At 41.2% G+C, this 21,623-nt stretch overlaps 1 protein-coding gene across 1 annotated transcript in view; it reads right to left on the reverse strand.

Annotated features, from left to right (window-relative positions):
- The window catches only part of RSPO3 (R-spondin 3), a 60,448-nt gene that overhangs the window by 10,125 nt on the left and 28,700 nt on the right, over window positions 1-21,623 (reverse strand). Inside the window, exons 2-4 of the mRNA XM_061474887.1 lie at window positions 16,830-17,021; window positions 15,238-15,384; window positions 12,685-12,882 (exon numbers count right to left, since the gene is read on the reverse strand). Coding sequence (XP_061330871.1) covers window positions 12,685-12,882; window positions 15,238-15,384; window positions 16,830-17,021 — 537 coding nt within the window. The remainder of the gene's footprint in view (window positions 1-12,684; window positions 12,883-15,237; window positions 15,385-16,829; window positions 17,022-21,623) is intronic.

Genomic DNA, 21,623 nt, shown 5'->3' on the forward strand with positions numbered 1-21,623 from the left:
AATGAACTGAGCATTTAGAACTGTTTGTAGTAACACTGGCTTTGCATACTGAAGTGGGCAGCCAGCTTTATGAGTAGCTTGAAGTGAAATGTGAAGAATGAGTATGCCGTGTGACAGTGCATCACTGGAGTCCACTTCACTTAGTATACTTTATAAGCTGACCACCATGCCATTTAGATCAGATACAAACGAGGTCATATGACTCAAAGGTTAGAGGAGATGCAGCCCCCAACAAGATAAGGAAGCCTCCTCTCATGACAGAGGGCACCACCGAGTGCTAAGGAAAGTCTGTAACCCCTAAGTCACCCCACCAGGAGATCTGCCCTGTGTCCTGTCTAGCACAGTCCCAACCAGCAGTATACAATGGCAGTTCAGAGCTAGCTGTAGGCATGTTTTATCTTTCTGTTTGGTGCTTGGCTGGTGTCTTACAAGTGCTACAGCAGTGCTGGTAAATTGGTGGCGATCCTGGGCTCCACACTTCCAGGGGAGTGCGCAGCCTGTATGGCAGGACTGGTTACAGGAGCCAAATTGTAGGGACGCAAAAAGGTTCTAGGCAACCCAAAGCTAAATTTCAGCAGGTGATATTTTCTGTACCGCGATGTATTTCAAGAAGTCAGGACCTTCTCTAGCCTCTGAAAACTGAGGCCTGTGGAGACCAGCAATCTCTCTTTCCAGCTGTCTTTTCCCTGCAGATGAAGAAGCCCACTGTACACTCTTTAAAACCGAGTAACTAATCACTTTGCTGCCTGCTCCAAGAACTTTTATGTTAGTCAAAAGGAGAAACTACTCACTGTTTCTACATATCTGAGTACCACCTCCTCTTGCTAGTGACTTCTTAGGCCCTCTTTGATACCTAAAATCAATTATTTCGCAAGCAGGTATGACATGGTCAGAAACACTTTATAGACTGTCATACAGAAGTGTACAGGCAAGAAAACAGCAGTTAGTGCACACATACTGTAGTGAGATACTAAAAGGATCAGGATGCTTTGTTCAAAGAATCAGAAGCAAATAGACCCTTACTCCAACCTTAACCAGAAGTAACTAAGAAGTTACTTCAAATTGTTTATGTACTTTTGAAAATATTACCCAAGATGTCTGTGTGTCCAGGAAGTTAATTTATGTCCTGTGAAAGAGTGAGTTGCTTTCAGTTTGAAAACATAGAGGTTCCATCAACCTTAAGCCTGTACTCAGAAGGATTCACAGAGACTTCCATCTCCATATTGCATCTTCCACTGTGTCACATTTAAACTTAAGAACTTTATCCATCATAGCTTCAGTTTGATTTAAGACCGCTGAGGGGAAAAATCCAATGACATAAAGTAAACTGTGGCTGGGAATGTGATCCTTTGTCTCAGACACAAAGCGTTTTTTTCTTTATAATACAGTCTTCATATGACTTTATGATGTTCCACAACTGTAAAATGGAGATAAGAGTGCCTTAATTTTGGTAAGTGCACTGGGATCTACAGATATAAACCACTACTGGTGCAAATTAGAGCCACTAAAGTGAACAGAGAGTCCTCCTTCAATTAATGTTTTGAAGGTCCAGACATCATGCTTCAATCAAAGAGAGAGGTCAGGATCCCTCTTTACAGAGTATCGTTGCCTTGTTCATGCTTAAAGGTAGCAGGGGCTGGATCACCTACTGGCATGCCCTCCCGCCATCCACATCCATACAGAAAACAAAGTCAGTTCCTCTGGATTTAAACTAAATCCTCCTGGTTTAGCAATGCACATTTCTACTTAAGCAATAAACATCTGTCGTCTGCCATTCATTAATATTAATTATAAATGATCACTAGCTCATGGGATCCAAATCCACCAGCTGAGATCCTTCCAGCTTTGACCTTGTTAGGGTTTGTATAAAAAAAGTGTTCAGAAGGGTCCTTCGAAGCTCGAAGCCAACAAGAAGTGCAATTTGCAGAGTACAGCATTTAGATTATGCACTTAGAATAAGGGCAGTCAGAAGGGGTAGTGGGGAGTGGGGGAGGGAGAGAGGGAAGGAGGGAATACAGAGCCTGGAGCAGCCTTCCTTTAAATGCTTAAGAGTTTTAGACCTTTCTGCAGGCTAATGACAGGGAGAGGCATTGTCCATAATGAAACTGGCCCATCCATTAAACATTACTGTAAATGAAAGGTTGTGTGAATTAAAGGTTGTTCATCTCATGTTTCAGGAATGTAACTGTGTTTCATGTCTAAAGCCTGTTTTCATTTTAAACAGAGTTCTTCAGATGACAAATGAGAGAGAGAATTTCAGAAAGTAAATAGCAGAAGTAAATACATGCTTAAGAACAAAGCAGAGACATAACTGTAGCTGTAAATCTTTATACTGGGGCTACTGTTTGTCATAGATGTTGGGGAGGATGAGATTAGAAATGAGAAAATTCATTACTGGGTCACTTTGCTTGTAAACCAAAAAAAAGTGGAAAGATCCCCACAGTTATCATTAAATTATAGTCTTATCCTCACCTGTGTATGTTTCACTCATGGACCGCTGGTTAACTGTTTGTTACCATTTTGGATTTTAAGAAATTAAAATAGAAAATTTAAGAAATGCTTGTTCTGAATTTTGCACAGCCACTGAATCTTTACATGATATTTTTTTTCCCCTCCCCTTTAATTTCTTGCCACTGCAAAATTGTTTCAGAAAAAATTACTGAAAAGATAATATATGTTTGCATCGGTCCTTAAAATTAGCTCACTTTTTCAGGTCTAAGCTTACAGCAATATGCCCCTCATGGACCATATCTTCACCTGCTCTTAAAATATGCATAGCTTCACTGGCAGAGATTTGCAAGCTCTGGTGAGTTACTGTAATGATTTCACTGAATTTTTCTGTTAGAAGACCCAGCTCTATAGTCTTCCTAGAACAATGATTCAAAGCTGATGATTACAAAGAGGAACATGAACAGATATTTCAGCTATGTAAATGACTAAACTGGACAAAATGAAAGGAAAATTGGTTTTGGTTCTTTGACTCAGTCCCAAATAAAAGTCTGAGCACAGTAAAGACAGCAGGAGGCCTTATATTAGTGTCAGTGGACAGAGATACTTTGGTTTGTTCTATGTAAATGTGCAGTATGTGATCTCTCTGTAGAAAGCTGACAGAAAGCAACAGGCAAAAGAAAATGTTGTGGAAATTTCGTAGCAATTTTAGAAATGCTTATCAAAGCATTATAAAGTCCCTTACTAGAAGCTGAACTACTATACTTAGGCTTTCTCTGATGGATGTTTGTCTAACCTCCTTAAAAATATTGAATTATAGAGATTCCCACAACCTCTCTCCTGATCTTTATGATCTCAGATAATAATGCTGGTTGTTACCATATCATTGGGAATGCTACGATGCTCCTTGGACCTTCATAAAGGAAAGTTATAGCAGTGAGTATTTTCTTTCCCAAAGTTACGAGGTTGAAGAGAGCTGGGAGGTGGCAGCCTAAGCAGACCAAAGACTGCATGAGGTGTCAGAGCTGGCAGGAAGAGTGAGCTGAGAAGAGACGATGAGGTTGGAGATGCAGAGGCCTGGGTGGGGAAAAACAAACAGAGCTGCCTGGGTGGGGAAGAAGAGGCAAATATCCAGAAAGATGAGGAGAAACAGCAGCTGAAAAGTGCTCCTTTGTTTTCGCTTTGTTACAAAGGCATGCTGAAAATCCCTTCATTACAGCTAGATCGAAAGTACTCTGAAGTCAACGGGATTTCAGCAGATCATGGATCAGACCCTTTAAAAGAAGGGCAGCTGTAACACAATAGTGAATGAGTGCCATTGCTGTCCATGACTGGCAATGTTATAACAGCATTGCTATACATGGAAGTGTTCCACAGCCCAGGATTTATCTGATTAAACAGTGCTCTGTGTGTCACCATTAGACTTGAAACACCCACTGCCTGATTTACTCTGTAGCTCACATACCCCAAATGGTTTGCATTCTTGGACTAAATTTGCTAGATGTGCTAGCAAACTTCTCTCTTGTGTTTGTTCTTCTTTCCAGGACACACAGGCCAAAATAGTGAGGGATTTAGATCTCCAGGTGGTGCGGGCTGAGTGAGCACTGCTGTCAGCAGCCACTTCCCTTCACATTTACTTCATGGTAGTACTGCCCAAAGGTGAGAAAAAGGTTTGCTGTGGTCTTCTGAAGAGTCAAGAGAAAGAAGTTGTCAAGGTATCTTGCTGTGGCACACAGCCTGGAAGAGGCTTATTTCCTCTTCCAGCTGAGATGTCCTCCCCCTCAGAAAGAGCTCCTTACAACACTAGAATTTAGGACAAGGACTTTGGAGGCAATGACTGCAAGAAGTGATAGAAAGAGCAGTGTGGAGGGAAAAGAAGGGTCTGTAAAGATATGCAGGCAGAGTGAGGAAGTGGAATAAGAGAGAATGACACTGCTCTTTTGCATATGGTCTCTGCTTAGCTCTGAGAGAGTAGCTAAGTACCCTATTTGCCTCTCCCTGAAACTCAGCAATGTGAAGTTGCTGAAGGTGAAGGTGCCATGGTTAAGTAAAGTATAGCTGTAACAGGGAAGAAGGCCAGAGACCAGGCAGACCCCTGTGTGTCTGCACAACATAACTGGTAGTTTGATTTAGGACTCTGACCTGCAACAGCCATCCCTCTTCCCCAGTCAAATCTGCTGTGAAGGGAATAGCCCCATCAAGTTTGGATGCAAGCCAGAAGGTGGCCCTTGCCTTGTATCCAAGGAGCAGACCTTTGCCTGCTTTCCTTTAGCAGTATAGATATAGCTGTGGATTTCAGCTTTATATAGCTGTGGATTTCACCTTCTAAAGCTGAAGCTGCTCCTCTCAATCCCAAACATTTTTATCCAAGAGGGAAAATCTGAAGCAGGTGCTGGAAATCTGGTGCTGAATGAGCACCTGATGGGCACTTTGGAAGGGAGAGGAAGAGGTTTGCATGAGAGGTTTGTATTCCCTCCTGTTTTTCCTACAGAGCTCAGGCATCTAAAAGATAGCTGGCTAATTCTAGAGCACAAGGAGGCACCGGAAGGGAGGATCAGAAAGAAAAAGAAGAGTTGATTTCTATCCCTTATTTGGTTTAGTGTTCTGAGGAGAACAGCGCTCGCATCGTTCACATTTTAATAGAAAAATGCACCAGGTTTTTTCTGATTCACTTCCCTTGCGGGAGCGATTGACCGCACACTTCTTTCTCAGTTTTGACGCCATTCCTGTTAATGTGAGGATGATGCTGTTTACCAGCAGTGTGTCCAGCGCATGTTTTGATAGCATGTTCTGGGGGGGGCCTCAGAGCAGCTGCGCAACCTCCCCTCTGATCCTTGCCTCCCCAGGACAGGGAGGAGCTGGCAGCTGGCAAAAGAGGAGCTGGCAGCAGGAGAGGAGAATGTCTCCTGAGGAGCACAGGGACAGTGTCAGCCCAGACCCCTGAGAGGCTAAAACTAAATCTGATACCTGAGGGCCGTACAGGTTGGTGTACAGCCACACAGCCATTTTCAGCCTGGCTGTTCACTGAGATGTGTGTCATTCAGAGAATACAACCTTGGTGCCATACACATGTAGACACTGTTTGCATACATGTATAGTACCTATAGTACCAGAGGCACACGGTGTGTATGTACCTGCTTGCATGTCAGAACTGGGAGGTATGATAGGAATTTCATGTTCACACTAACACAAACAAAATAAACATACTGTAGCAAACTGCAGTATTACTAGTAATTAGTTCAGATTTTAGGATCTCTGTTTGCAGGTAATACCTAGTAAGACTTTCAAAACTGCCTGTGACTACATTTTGCAAATGCTGTGATTAAAGTTTAAGAATGGCTTTTTCCAGCCTTTTAAGCTCTTGAATTGTAGAGCCACTGCATCCTCTACTATTAGCTATTTTGGATTCACAAATCACTCTGATTCATATCAATCCTATTTTTTTCCTCTTAACCCTTCTCACAGAGATTTTTTTCTAGATTGTGCTCCTGTCTGCCTTGCATGAAGATTAGCCCTTGCTGTCTGTGCTTTGCCTTGTTCAAGGCATCCCCAGGACTCCATTTCACTTCATGTTGCATCTAGTGGATTCCCAGTCTCAAGAGCCCTACTCTTGGAGGCTGGAAATGTGTTAAAGTTTAAGAGTCAAAACCCCTGCAAGGAAAGGAAATGAGAGGTCCTCTTGGCATCCACAAACAGAAAATAAACAACCAAACTCTTCACAAGACAGATTCCTCAATTATAGTAACTCAGACTTGCAAAGGCCGGAGTTATGACCCATTGGCGTATGCAGTATGTAAACACAGGGATGCAGTAATTAGCTTTGTGTTCATTTTGAGGCTTCAGAAGTCCTGTGACCTGCCATGGAGTAAGGTCGTTAACCATAGCCACACTGGTGACCTTCACACAGGACACCCCATATCTCACAGTTATACAAGCGAACTGTGCAGTGATGTCTCCCTGGCTCACGTGCTCCAGCCCTCTTGTTTGAAATGCCACTGAGCTATATGTGAGGAAGAGGATGTGACTTTTGGGATGAGCTGTGATTGGAATATCTTACTTTCTCATGTAGCAATGTGTAGGACTTAAATGTGATTAAGTAAAAATACACAGTACCAAAAATATCCAGAATTTCCCCTGTTATTTTTTTTTAATCAGAGAAAAATGTTTAAAATAGTACACTGAGGAATTACTGGGCTGGTGTGGGCCTCTGTTGCCTTGAGAAGAGAATGTATCTTCGGTGTGTGGAGTGTGTAGGAGCAGATTATTCAAAGCTTGTTGACCTTTGAATAAGCAGGTATATAGCCATTACTAGATGCTTATCGACAAACACAACAAAATGTTGCTCTAACCAGGATTTTTCCAACACTAAATAAAATTAGTATTGGGAATGAGTATGTCTCACTTCTACTTTTTGTTTTACTGTGGCTGACTGATGGATCCTCTGAAACACGCTCATCTTCCTTACAAAGTCAGCCTGGAGGAACCTTGGTTTAGATTTTGAAGTGCTGCAAAGTCATTACTGTATAGATGGAGAGAATGTGCCCTTTAATTTAGAAGTTAGCAGGTAAAAGTCCAGATAACTCATACTAGGCTGTCCTTAACAGCCACTGGAACGAAACAGGCACTTTCAGGAGCCAAATTATTTTGTCTTTCTTAGAATCCATTGTACAGTGTCACGGATGCTGCTCCCAGGTGCAGTATTAACCCCACCATTAACATTACCCTTGCTTTGACAAAAACAACTGATTTGTAGCTGTCCAGCTTAAGTACAGTGAATCTCATCATGCTCTTACCAAACCTACGGAGGCTTAGAGGAGTCTTAGCTTGTCATTCCTCATCTCAATTCTCAGACAGCAAAACCTTCTCGGTGAAAATCGCATCCATGTCAAATTCAGATTGTCCAGTGTGACAATAGAGCTCAACAAAATGCACAAGCAACTGTTCCAGATGCCTGGCACTACAGATTTTTTCAGGAAAAATGGGTATTATATGAATAAACGCATTGATGTGGCACATACATATGCAAGTTTTAAGTGGCTACGTAGGAATTTCTATGGGTTGTGAAGATCGTGAAACACTGATTTTATGTGCCACAATTCAAAAGCTGTACAAAGTGGTGAAACTCGCACTGATTTCAAATGGCTTCCTGCACTACTGTACTTCCACGTACATTTTAAAATGTAATGCAACTTACACAATCTTTTATTTAGTAGGGGCTCTTTTTCTTTCTCTCTGTTGCCTGGGACAAGCTTAACTGACTGTTAACGGAATTAGTCCACCACAACCAGAGATGAACTGCAGAAACTTTTCTGTGTGAGAAATACTAAAAGGGCAACTTAGTTTAGACTCCACAGCCCTTTGTGCTCTTTTGTTACATGGATCCATACAGCATCAGTGTGTACATTAGGGTGGGTAACTCAGTGAGTTTAAGTTAAATGAGTTTAGTTTATTGACTAATATTTTAAGTTTGTTAGTATTAAGTTACATTGTTTTCAGCTAAAGTAAATTCTTGATGAATGGCCTGGGAGTTTTAGCTGAGTGCTCGATTTGGCAATCTGATAAATGCCTGATAGGATTCCTTCCTCACACATAACACTGAATTTTCAGACTTGATCTGATTAATATGTTTGAAGCATTTTACATATATATAACAAATAAGGGGTGGAGGAACTAGTTCAAAGAAACAACAAAGGTGAACTGAGTCTCAGTTCTCTAAGCTATTCAAATCAAACCTGGATTTTTATATTCACATGTACAATAAAAACATTTATTTTATTTTATTTTCCTCAACTATATATAAGTCGTCATTAAATCAACAATAAATGCTGTTCCCTTGGTTCCCTTCTATTCGCCAGTCTGCTTCCGGAAATCAGCTCCTCATCTCAAAGACACTGCTTTTTCTCATTTGTGCTATACACTAAGTAAAAAAATAAATCACTGCATAATGTCTGTATTCTCCTTGCAGCACAAACCATGAAGTGATAAACCACCATGCCTCTTGTGAATTTTGACTAAAATTGCCCCTCTTCCTTTCATAATAGTATCCTGCTTTCACACTCTACAAGGTGACAATTCCTACACTCCATAGTAGTAGGAATATAAAGGAGGAGGCTGTTCTACATTCATCCCACCATGTCTTCATGTCTAATGCTTGAATTTTTGCCTGTCAGGAATAGGAACTTTCTTTGGCCTGTGTTTGCACAGGACTGATGGCAGTTAACATCATTGGTTTTCTCCTTTGAACATCTAAATGCCACCAGCATGCAATACATGAATTGATGTATGAACAAGTAACACGTGAAATGTATTATTTATTTGCTTGCAAAAGTACCACTGTGTAAGTGATGTAGCCTACCTATTGGCTAGCATAATATCCAGGTTTCTAAGATGTCTTCCTTGCTCATAACTATGCACGTAGTCTTTTGGTGAGTGTTTTTAGCCTATTCAAACTTGTAAGAACACATTCTCTAAAAGAACTTAAAACTGCTCTCTCAGGGGTTTAGTTGGGATTCAGCAGAAAATCATATGGTGACTTCTTGGCAGAATTACTCATGCATGAAAACGTGAACTTCCTTCTCCACAAATACTTTTGTATGCATTCCTGATATTTGTCTTCTGGCCACTAAAAGTCAGTCTCATGCGTTTGCAGACATCAGTACAAAAGGACTTGTGTTTGGCTGCAGCACATGCATTGAGGCAAAGAAATAATATTAATGGATAATTTGCAGTGTTTGAAGAGCTCTGCAAGCTATTCTTCCCCAGTACCTCTATTTGCCACTAATGGACGTGGCTACAGGAAAAACGACTCAAGGTATGGCTATCAGTGAAAGGTAGGAGCCAAGAAGATGTTGAATGTGGGAAAGCAAAAGTAATGGTGTGCTGCACTGGGGGAACAAAATAAGGAGTGTGAGGGAAAGAAAGGAAGAAGAAAAACTGGAACTAAAAATTGTGTAGCCATGCAGACTAGAAAGAACTCACTATCATGGGATTTAAAGAGAAGAATTTTGAAATAAATTACAGTGAGGTTTGTATGGGACTGAACTATGAAAGGAGGCTGTGTGTGAGACATATGGGAATTACCATGTCAGAACACACTGGGATCAACTAATTTAGTTGTAAAATGAATAAAAAGAACGTTGTATGTTGGTCAGGCTATTTGTATCCTCATTATTTCCATTTGTTTGCATTCATTCTGAAAATTCTAGCGCCTTCTACCAGTAAAACTTCATTTTGTAACCAGTGAGAGAAAAAAGTTGTAATAGATCTCACCAGCTTTAATGACATACCAGCAGATGGAAAAAAAAACCCTCTTCATCTGTTTTATCTTGTTTTGTGTAGCTGTTCCAGAAACATGTCCTTGCTTCTGTGTGATAGCAGCAGCTTAACTGACTAACATCCTGTCTCTGACCTCAACTTCTTGAGCAAAGTCATTGAGGCATCTGTGACGAGCATACCCCGTCATCATGTGGTCTTTGCCCTCACTCCCTTGGCCACAGACATCTATTCAACATGAAAACGGCAGAGGCTGATCCAGCTAAGTCCCTCTTTATGGCTGCAGAGAAAAGATTAGCAGCACTGTTGGTAACTGCTGCGTCTGCTGCTAGACTTCAAAAGCTGATGTCATGAAAGCTAAACTCCAAAGCAGTGCCTCAGCAGCAACAGGGAGTCATACAGTACAGAAGAGCATTTTCAGTATTTCTTAACAGTAAATACATAGTTACTTTCCCTTCTGTTTCCCAGTCTTTCTGCTGTTACCTCCTACACTCACTGATGACACAGCAACCCATAAGAACAGAGCCTGGCTTGGTTTCTCATGCAATTATTCTGTTATTCACAGGCGAACAGAAGTTTCTCTCTGTGTAATAAGGGATGGTGGCAGTAGGGAAGATAAGTTACCTGGAGATTGAGTTGGAAAGCTTCATTTCCCCATTCCAGTAGGAACAGAAGGAAAACTGTTAGCTTAATTCTGTTTCCTAGCTTGTCACCATAATCCGTCCCTTAAAGCTACTTTAACCTAATATTTATGTGTGAATTTCCTCAGTTTCATGAAGAATTAACTTTCTTTTAAAAAAAATTAATTTATCTCCCTGTGAAGGTATGTGAAAGTGAATGGTGACTTCTGTGGATACTGAAGAGTGTATAGTGGTGGATTTCAGAATGTTAAAAAAAAGGGATCTAAGATATAGACCTACAAATCCCAAGGGCATGGGTAAAGCTGGAACATAACTTTCCATCTGCCTGCATTGGTTCTGAAGAAATTGTATGCTGAGTGTAAAACAGGTTAGAATATATTGTGTGACTTGCTCAAAAGGAAGAAAAAAAACCCACCTTTATGCACATTACAGAAAAAAAAACCAAACCATTCATGGTTGTGAACAAATTCTTGTGGTGTGCAGTATTTTTCAAGTATGGTTTGACTCAGATCCCATAAAATAAGAATTGACAGTAAAGTACGTGAGAAGATTCTTCTAAAGTACTTACAACACAGGAACAGCAGGCATTTCTCAAAGAGAAATGTCTTGTCCAGTCTGAAGGTATTGCCAAATTGCCATAAGAAAATACACAACAGCATTATTACCTTAAAAAAAAAAAAAAGCCCAACTAAAACACAACCAGTTTCATAGATCCAAAATTATAGTTTGTTCCTATATTTTCAGCTCTGGCAAAATTGGCTTGGTAGGAAAAAAAGCACTCTTACCCCAGTTACAGTGGGCTAATGAGAATCTGTATTCCAAGTTGTGCCACAGTCCAGGAGCAGAAGTAAGCTTGAACATTTTGGACATAGATTCTAGGCATTAGGGAATCCATAAATATCTTGCCTTGGCTGCTCCCCTGGGGCAGATACCCCTCTCTTCCTCTTCAAGGCACTGCTTGACACAAGAAGGTGACATCTACCCCATAGGTTAGCTGGGGTAGAGCTAACGTATAAATGAGGTTTATTTATCAGCAGATAAATAAATCTGTAGATCTAGCCAGTTCTTGGGTGAGGGGGAGGCACCTGTAGCTACCTGGTTCATAAGATCATCCCTCTGACATTATTTCCCTTCTCATGAGGTATATCCTTAGGAAACAAGCTAACATTCAAAAAGATTACAAGCTCCAACCCCTTTAACATATTCTACAAGTAATCTGCAGCAACCCTAGAGATCATTTGACAACAAAACAGTAAGTTAGTACTTGGTGCCAGCAGCTCATGCTGGCTCATGGATGTTTACATAGGGGATAGCTGCTCCACCTCTTCCACTCATCCTCAAAAGGGGTGAAACCTTCCTGATGAGTTAGGAGGAAAGGGGAAAATAGAAGGGAAAGGGAAATGGGGATGGGGAAAATAGAAGGAAAAGGGAAATGGGGATGGGGAAAATGAGAGGGGTGCAGAAGAGGAAATATTCCATGGACAATCCTGTGCCAACCACAGTAACTGCAAAAGGGACATAGGAAGTAATCTCCCTGCTGCAAGAAGGGGAGAAAGGTAGCAATGTAACAACAATCTCTACTGGATGGTATTTGTGTAAATTATTTCCATAGACTTCTTAAGCATCTCCCATTCTGAACACGCATGAGGCCATTCCCACATCATCCCACCGTACAGTTGCCATGATGGGCAAGCTGGCTCACATGGATAGGCAATTCATGCTCAATGTGTAAAACCAAGTGGAGTTTCCCTTGGCTGCCACACAATGTTGTGGTCTTTCTCCCATGCTGGGACTCCATGAGCCAGACGCAGATGGCAGGATCAGGCCATGTTGTTCAGCCAGAGCTGGTAGAAAGAGTTCAAGATGGGAGAGAGGCCACAGCACTGCAATTGCAAGAGTTATGGTCTTACCTGTAGGAAAGCATGAAATAGGAATTGGCTTGGAGGAATCCCATGGTTAAAACATGAAATTTGGCTGCCTGAGACACCACGAACAGCTCCCACCATGACTTGTTTTAGGATGGATCCTTTTGTTCTGAGCTCCCCATGCAACCCCTCTTGTTGGCAGCTCTTTCAGCAGAACCGAGAGACAATGTGCCTTCCCATCCAGCCCACCCTGTACTTTCTAGATCACACAAAGAGCATTTTTTGAGCAGCGTTAGGACTTTATTTACTCCAGGCAATGGCACGGTTCTCTCCAGCCCAAAGAACACCCCATCAATGGGAGCTTTGATGAAGCCTACAATTGAGGCCTGGTAATTCAGATGTGAGTTATTAAACAAGCACAATACCAATCTCATATTATGATGATGATAACGTGGTACCTTTTCCTTCCTTCTGACATCTCTTTCTTTGTACAATACATTTTCTGCTCTCGCTTGTAGCTGGGCAAGGATTGCCCCTTGCTGATGGATGCTGCACGATCTCTCTGACCCTTACTTCATTTCCTCTTTTGAAACCACAAGTTTTTCCTTTCTTTGTGCAAGGGCTCCATGGACTCCACTCACTTGCTTCACAGTGCACTGCAATAAACATAGGATAAGCTGAGCCTGACCAATATCTTTTTGTACACACAATGCATATGGTACATTAATTTTATTCTGCATCAGCCAAAAGGTGGCAAAAATTAATGGAAATAATCAGAATTTACAGCAGTGAATTGACAGAAATTGAATAGCTGAGGATATAATGCACAAAATAATGTCAAATAATTATGTCAGTAACTATTTTGTACTCTCTTTTTTGTAATTCCATTCCTGAAATGGGACACCACCACCACAACTGGTCTCAATAAAATCAGTCACTGAGGCTTGTCCTGAGATTGCTTTGGTTTTGTGGAGGTCTGAACCCCTGCAGTTTCAGTGGAATTAAACTTTGGTCCTGCCTGTGTGAAAGGAGGATGAAGTCATTGGCTCAGGCTGCTACATCTGGTCTCAAAGGTATTAAATTTGGAAATCAATAGAATTATAAAGGACCAACAGATATCAAAAGAATCAAAGATCTTTGGTGATCTGCTGCTCAGGATTTAGCTTGGATAGTGAAAGAGCTGTCATCTGTAGCATATACAAGCTGTAAGCAAGCAGAGCAGAGGACAATTTCTGTCTGGGCGGGTGCAAGCTTTTCAAAAAAGTGTGGGTTACAGTTTCTAAACCACTGTGATCTGAATGCGCATCCGTACTGTTAGGAACAAAAAGGTGTGCAGCTGGACACTTTTCCAAACAGTATAGACAAAAATGGGAGTAACCTTGGAAGCTTAACAACATGCTCTTAATTATTTCTTCAGTGCCATCTCCTCAGCATCCTTCTCTTGATAAAAGGCAGTAAACATTTATATTTACTTCATGTTCATGTGCATGCTTAACACTATAAACCACAGCTGAAGAGGGAAAGACTTGCAGCCCCTGTAGAAGGAGGAACTTGAAAGTCAGCATTTTTCCAGCTCCAGAATTTACTTCCAAATTTTTCAAAATTAAAAATATAATAGATCTCAGGCAATCTCTGAGCCTTCCTCCAGTGAATTGCCATGTGAGTCATTTTGGTTTTAGTATGACAGCAGAACTCCTGTTCAAATAATTGGCCTTCACGGGCACAAATAGGTTCTGTTTTTTCTCTGTAGCTTGAAATGGCTTTTCCTAGTTGAGTCTGACTTGTTATAGCAGCTACTTCTATAGCATGTGGAAACAGCCATCAAGAAACAAAAAAATGATCCTTTGAATTTCTTTCAAAGATGAAGGTCTTTGCTTGAAAGTAAAACTGTAAAAACCATTGTTACCACCTGAACTAACATGTATTTGAGAAAGAAAATGCCAAACTACTGTATATTATTTTTATTCCTGCATTACTTCCCCGCCAAAAAACATGAGGCCAGGGAGAGCTATGTGCATAATACTGTAAGGGAGGAGATTTCCATCATGACCAGACTGCGCCTAAGTGCTCCCTGGTTGCTGCTGGCCAAAGAGTTACCCCTTCCACTGCAGTTCTCGGCCCTCAGCCACCACAATTCACAGCCACTATAGTAAATTAAGCTAAACCTTGCCACAGCTTCAGCATGCCCATGGCAAGGGATGTCAACTGTAGCAGCCCAGAGGCAAATAGATCACTTGTTTTGCTTTTAACTGGGGGGGTGACAGAGGGATGGAGCAGACTCTTAGGTTCTGTGACCTCCAAAAATGCCGTGGTGTGCATAATCAGAGCTTGTGAGTCAGAGGCTGGACAGATACAAAAGCAGCCTGTGAGTCACAGGACCAGTGTCTTCAATCTCATTCCTGCAGTGGCAGTGCCACACTATTTGGTGTTGTATTTTGATCCTCAGTTTCTGGAGTCAGGTGATTATGCACGTACCATCTGGGGATTTGAGAGGTGTTTTTGGGCGTGCTCTCATGTTTTATTTTCTAGCTTTCACCTTTGTGAAGGTAAGCTTCAAAATGTTGACGCATGCATGCTTTGAAGGCATGAAGTACAAGGGAGCTAAAGCAAAGCAGTTAGTATTTTAATCTTTCAACTACATGTGGGGTCTGGCTCTGGATTTTTGAACCTTTGATGTTAGCAGTGCTACAATACACTTCAACAGAGCAAGTAAGAGCTGGATGTTAGTGTACCTCAAGGCAGACCAAACAGGCTGTATTTCCTGAGGCAGAATCGCCCTTTGCATCATGGCTGTGTTTGCAGGGCACAACCAAGCTTGTGCCTCTTGTGAAATGGCATATTTGGGAAATATCGTGAGTTTGTTGTGCTGGGGAATGCATCTTGTGATGCAGAACGTTTCAATTTTAAGTTGCACTTCCCTGGTGGTATAACTGATCTTGCAACTCATGGCCTCCTTAGATCCCACACCCCGTGTGAGGAAACAATGGGGAACAGAGCAGGACTGGACTTACCAATGCTAGCGCACTCCATCGTGTGATTATTTGCTTCCAGCCCATCAGGGCATTTTTCAAGGCACTTTCCACTGTATAAGTAAAACCCACTTTTACACTTTGTGCAGAAGTTTCTGGTGAAGCAGGTTTCACAGTCAGCTTTACATTCTGAAACACAAACATTAACAACGTTTTTGCTCTTTGCCATAAAATGCCATGGGCTCTCCCACATATACCAGAATCACACAATTCTAACAATATTAAACAATCTTCAGAGGAAGCAAATTATATTTAGATCTTCTTTGCAGCCTGTAACATATAGTGAGGCCAGCCACAAATGACCTTAGCATAAGTGGGGAGTTAATAAGGATGGCCTGATGCTGAACAGCCTCACCCTGCTTCTCTTCTATGCAAACAGAAGACAGAGTACAGCACATCAGAATAACAATATATGGCTTCTGCCCTACACTGACACAGGATAGATACTAAGCCCACAGGGCACAAGTACTGGGCCAGTTCCACACTATCTATCTCCGTTCATCCAAGAGAAATAAAAATATGCCAGAATTTAGAATCTGCTAAAAGCTGTTTTGCATCAACAACTTTTTCTTTTATTAAATGGCTCCCTGATGTTCAATCAGATGCCCTGTAGTATTTCATGTATTCTCTATATGACTATCCAAATTTGCATTAGTGGTAATATTCCAAGTTCTCAGATGTTTTTAAATAAAAACTTGTGTATGGCACAGCTCATGTCTGATATGGAAGGCCACACACTGCTAAAAAGTGAGCAAATACTTTACAGTGTCAAGTTACTCTGTAAGACTTTACTCTGGGGTCCGTTCATTAAATAACTTTTATTACCAGGTAAAAACTGGGAGAGTTGCTTGGCCATCACTCTTATGTTTTTATATCACCTGTGGGATTAAAAACAGTGAATTCAACAACAGAAAGAGGAGTGGGGAGGACATTGCGATCTTTTCCAGTTTATTTTTGGTTCAAAATATATAAGTAGGGTCAGAATGTTGCCAGAGCACTAAAGAATAGAGTTGGGTCCTCTGTCTCCCTGCCTGGAGGCAACATTAATTGGTAACTTCCCCTCAATCAGGCTGAAACCTGGCCAGCTGAAACCTGGCCAGTTGCTACAGGCATTTAGAGGACTACACTGTGTGTGAGACAAGCTATAAAGAGACCAGGGCAAACTGCATCTCCCAAGAATGGCACCTGCCATCTTCTCTCCTTGTTGCAGGGGACAGGTGGGAAAGGGGCAGTGGGTTAAATGGCTCCAGCCACTGAGATTCAGCATCCCGGCCCCTGTTCAGAGCTGCTGCAGATCCCTCTTGCTGCCAGATGACACTGCCTGGCACCCAATGGCACTTCTCTTTTGCATGGGGATATAGAGGGTCCTAGGAGCTGGGAACCCTGAGCTTTAGGCTGTTCTGTGATCTTTCACCTTAACTTCTTGCTCAGGTAAATACTTACTGCACTACTGTAAGAGAACTGAATAAAAAAAGAGACAGCCTGTCCATCTGCTTCTCTGTTGACTCCTAAGAGGACACAGCATTCAAGAGAGAGCAAACAAATCCATGTGCTCCCTTTTCCCAAGCACTTACTTGCACACTTATTAATGTCAGGATACCGTGTCCCATAGTATCCACTTGGACATGAGGAAAGACATACTCCGATCTGTTTCATGCCAATCCTCTCCAGAACAAAAAAGAGCCTGGGCTTACACGACAGGCATCCGTTGTAGTCAGAACATGTAGCACACCCTCCTTGGCAACCCTGGCTCACGTTAGGATGCACTGAGAAGACAAGCATTAAAAAAAATAAATAAATAAAAGGTAAGAGAAGAAGATAACTAGACAAAATCATGAAATAACAGTTCCTCTGTACTTGGAAGGGTGGACTGTCCACCTCTCTGACAGCTCTTCAGGATTGCTTCATTTTTTCTTGTATCCCTTCTGACCTGACATTTCATTTTAGCAATTATTTCATCTGCATAAAGTGAAAAGCTCAGCTGATGTGCTCCCATCTTGTAGAAATAGCTAACAGCAAATTATGTTTGAAAATGATTTTATGGAACAGCAGCATTCTAGAGAACAGTTATTTTTCTTTTAGTTATGCTCAGTGGCTTTTCTGCCCTCTGTGCAGTTGGCACGGCAAATAAATACATGTTCACTTATCTTTGCTTTTACTAGCTGGATGATTAAAAATCAACCTAGTGTATAATTTCCTTCATTGACTAAATGCCCTTTGATTGAGTTCTGCTGTACAGGAATATGCCCTTGTAAGATCTGATGCTAATTTACCTTAATAAGAAGACACAGGAGAGCCATCCTTCTCGCCCTCCTTCTTTCCCTGGAATGTTCTCTCTGGTGTGTTTTTAATCTCTAACAATTACAACCTGATGTTCAGACTTAACTGTGGCATTTACCCTGTCCCAGTCCCAGCATGGAGCATAGGTAGGATTATATTTGCCTTTCAATTGAATTGTTCCAATTCTTCAAACAAGGAAAGGAAAGCTTATTGCACTCATTACTTTAGACTGTTCAGTTCTTTAGAGGCTTGGGGGTATCAGAAAAGAGGATTCTATTGCTGACTATCTTTTCAGTAGCAGACATTAATCAGTGTTTTACTTTTCAGTGGTAGAGAATAATGTTTTTCATCTTCCTGTGCTTTAGAAGTTTTTAATTCCTCCTTGGTTGCACTCTTAAATAGGAGTTGGATCGGCAAAATAATCAAGCATCAAATATCTCCAGACCCTGTATCCCCCTTTTTTATTGCCTTGTCTTGCATGAGACACCCAGGCATTTTTCTAAGTGTAAGTTTTCATCTCTCAACCTGAGACATCGGGTTATATTTCATATATAAGAAAAATTCCATCCTCATTTACATTTGTAAATCCTATTTGTAAATACTGTTGGCTTCCTGTTCTGCCTTCTCCTCAGGCCAGTGATGATTTTGTAAATATGGACATGCCATACTTTGATTGCCTATTTTAGGGGTTTGATTTATTTTTTTTTTAGCTGCAGAAACTGCTAAATAGCTTGCATCCACAATGAACTTGCTTTTGGCAGCTCCCTTCTTGGATCCCTTGGAGGCAGACCAGAAGCACATACAAATCTATGGGTTACAGGTTGAAAGCCACCACTCCGTGCTAGCTCAGGGGAGTTTTCCTAGTGGCAGGGAAGTTCAGGAGTACCTCTGCACTTTGTTCGCTTACAGTTTTGGCAAAAAAATAAATGGCCCATGAATGGGAAAAGAGCTCCTCTATGCACTGAGGCTTCGATGAGCATATCAAAACCAGTCCTGCAATCTGAGAAACCTCAAAGGGAGTTCAAGTTCACTTTTCCTCTTTCATTAATAGAATGAGGAATGAGGGTTATTTCTCTCAGTAGGGCTGAACACGTAGGAGAAGGACAAACTTTGGCCCTGCTGTGGGCAGACAATTTCAGTGAGAACATAAGAACCCAGTCCTCTGTACCCCCTGAGGTACTCACTTTGTAGAACAAGCTGGAGGAAAGCGTTGGACCACCAGGACAAACCACTACTATGAGAATAAACAGCATTCTGCATAGTGAGAAGCTGCAACCCCAATTCAGTTATCAGACTTACTTTCACTAGACTCTCAAAAAATACTGGGTGCTCAAGAAGTATAGCTGCTTTTCTCTGAAAAGATTCCAAGGATACAGAGTATATTGATTTTGAAATTAAGAGCCTAAAATTTGGCTTTGTTTTTAAAGTTAAGTAAATGAAAATGTTCTCTCCCTGGTCTTGTGGCTCTTGTATAAAGCTACTTTCAAAGGCAGAGAGAGTAACGGGATCTAAGAAGCTGACATTATTTAAAAACTATCCATGACTTTCCTTCATTAAGTCTGACAGGGGGAAGAAAAAGCAGCTGAAGTACAAAATATTTGTCATCAAAGCTGCTATATAAAATATGGATGATCACTTTTGACAGGAAACATATTATGTGTGAGCACCTGTGACACGTCATTATGAATAGGTTCTCTTGACAGAGAAAACATTATGTGCAACTGCTCTGAGGTCAAGCTGTGTGTGTGAGCCCTTGAGACAGGCAGTACTTTATTACCAAAAGATGATAATTCTTTATAGCTAAGATCCATTACATGGCCGATTTCCATCTTCCCTTTAACTCCAGAAGTATTAAGTATAAAATAAAATGTACTCCTAGCCATTTTCACAATTTCTGCCTTCTTTCATGCATCCCATATACATCCCATACAAATAAGCCTATAAAAAAAGAAAGCGTGTAGTTCCAAATGGAGAATCATAATGTTAGTATTACAGAGCAAGAAATAAGTTGAAATATGTAAGTCAAGCTCCATTTAAATGCTGATTTAATGCCATGTATTAACTCAATGTGTGAAGCAAAACAAATTCCATAGAGCAAAAGCCTCATTGAAAATTCAGAATTAACATTTTAAATTAAGAAAGACGTTTTTTCTATTAAAAGCTGTTAAAGGGATTTATCTTTTTTTTTTTTTATTATTGTCTTCTATTGTGCCTGACATTTCTTTAAGCCCTGTCTCTGTGTAATAAAACTTTCTCTCTTTGTGCTTGCTCTGAATGCTAGGTAGACCCTTGTTCTGGCTCAGGGAAGAAACAAAGTAGGGGCAGCTGAGAGCTCCAGAAACTGGTACTGTTTGGAAGCACAGTACTGGGCTTTGTCATTGAACTGAGAGAAAATAAATGATGGAGGAAAAATATTTGTGTCTAAAATATGAGAGAGCATGTTTAAAATAAGGCATCTCCAAGCTCCAGCTGAAGATCTCATTCTCGTTACCTCAGCCCCCTCACTGTCCAGTTCAGTGCAGGCTCTTGCCTGATCCCTGCAATGCAGAGGCCAGTACCTCCCCTACTGCGAAGGCAGAATGGAGTTGAAGGGATTCCAGAAGTAAATGGGGTGCACTCAATCTCTGAAACATCTTTCTGCTACAGGGATGGAACTTATCAGTGCTGGGTACAGAACAGGCAATTACTCTTCCCCTGTCATTGCAGCAAGGTGTTAGTGCCTGCAGATCTCAAGCACTTTAGGGACTGCAGACCACAGCCACAAGGAAGCAAAAAAAAGTTTTACCCCTTTTTTTCCCCATATCAGACACTGAGCTCACTGAGTTTAAGTGATGTGCTGCAACAAGCTGGGAACATAAACCCCATCTGGTGAAATCTGGCTGTGGTACACCTGATGTAAGTGTTGCTTCAAATTTCTATACTTAGGTTAACAGCAAAAATAGGTAAGTAATGTATGTGCACTTTAAGAAACACTTTGAAGTCTACATGTGAAAAAAGCAGTAGGAGAATGAAAGCCACTCCTGTTAGCCACAAGTTCCAGATGTGGTAAGAGGGACAAAAAGAGGTCCAGGCCCTCACAGAGGGACAGGCATTGTGGCCTCGTCAGTTAGGCGCTGGCTACAGAACCAGGAGGTCTGAGCATTAGCATTGCAAACAGATCCAAGAAATGCTCTCGCTTGTAACCACTTGGGCTTTTATGCCACCTCCTCCATTATAAAGACAAATAAAATGAAATATAAAGAATTCTCCACAACCCTTAGAACTCACTTTGTTGAGGGTGAAGTAGTCTATTCGTGGGCTGTCAGGAACAATATCTGCCCTTTTGTATTCAAACGCTCCTTTGAGCACAGTGAAGTCCTAGACTCTCAAGGTTGGAAAACAGAGCACAGTAATGGGCAAAGTAAGTGGTGGGACCACAGAGACCCACAGACAAGTTCTTCCCCATTTCCTACACAAGCATCAGCCAAGCCTGCTAACTCATCAGGTACAAAAGTATGTATGTGCAGGCTTGTGGCTGGCGTTAGGTCCAGAATCCGTCCTTCCATTTTTCTTTTTATAAAATCTAAATACTGGAGATCAGAGAAGACACTAAGTTAATCTTGAGCTATTCTCTTCCCCTGCCTGGCTTTAAGCCCTTTTTTGGAGGCCTTTTTTTGTGCAAACTGTTTGTCCAGATATTAGTTTTAAGCCTCATTAGCAAATGAAATCACTGGGGATTTTCCTTTCTCATAATATTTTCCAAAGCCCTGCTCTGGAAACAATGAGTTGTGGTCTCTGTTAAAAATAGCAAGTTAAGGACAAGGAGCTGAATTGGAATCTGAACTTTCAGTGACAAAGTGATAGGAGATTTTGACTGCATACAGCAAATGAATTCTAAAAACTTTGCAATGACATTTTTTCACCAGTTTTACTTTATATATAGATCAAATTTATGGGATCAAAAGATGAAAATAAGAAAATGCAGGAGGAATCCAGGTGGGTATATGTTCTGAAAGCCAGGGGAAAAGCTCAGGGTAGAAGTATATTCTTTGCCCATTTGCTGCAGCTGAGGTGCACTGTCTCATCACCAATCGTCAGTGACAATATGT

This window comes from Pezoporus flaviventris, unplaced genomic scaffold, assembly GCF_033815535.1.
Source record: "Pezoporus flaviventris isolate CSIRO_AGI_PZ_B2104156 unplaced genomic scaffold, CSIRO_AGI_Pfla_v1 ptg000081l, whole genome shotgun sequence".
Taxonomy (NCBI): domain Eukaryota; kingdom Metazoa; phylum Chordata; class Aves; order Psittaciformes; family Psittacidae; genus Pezoporus; species Pezoporus flaviventris.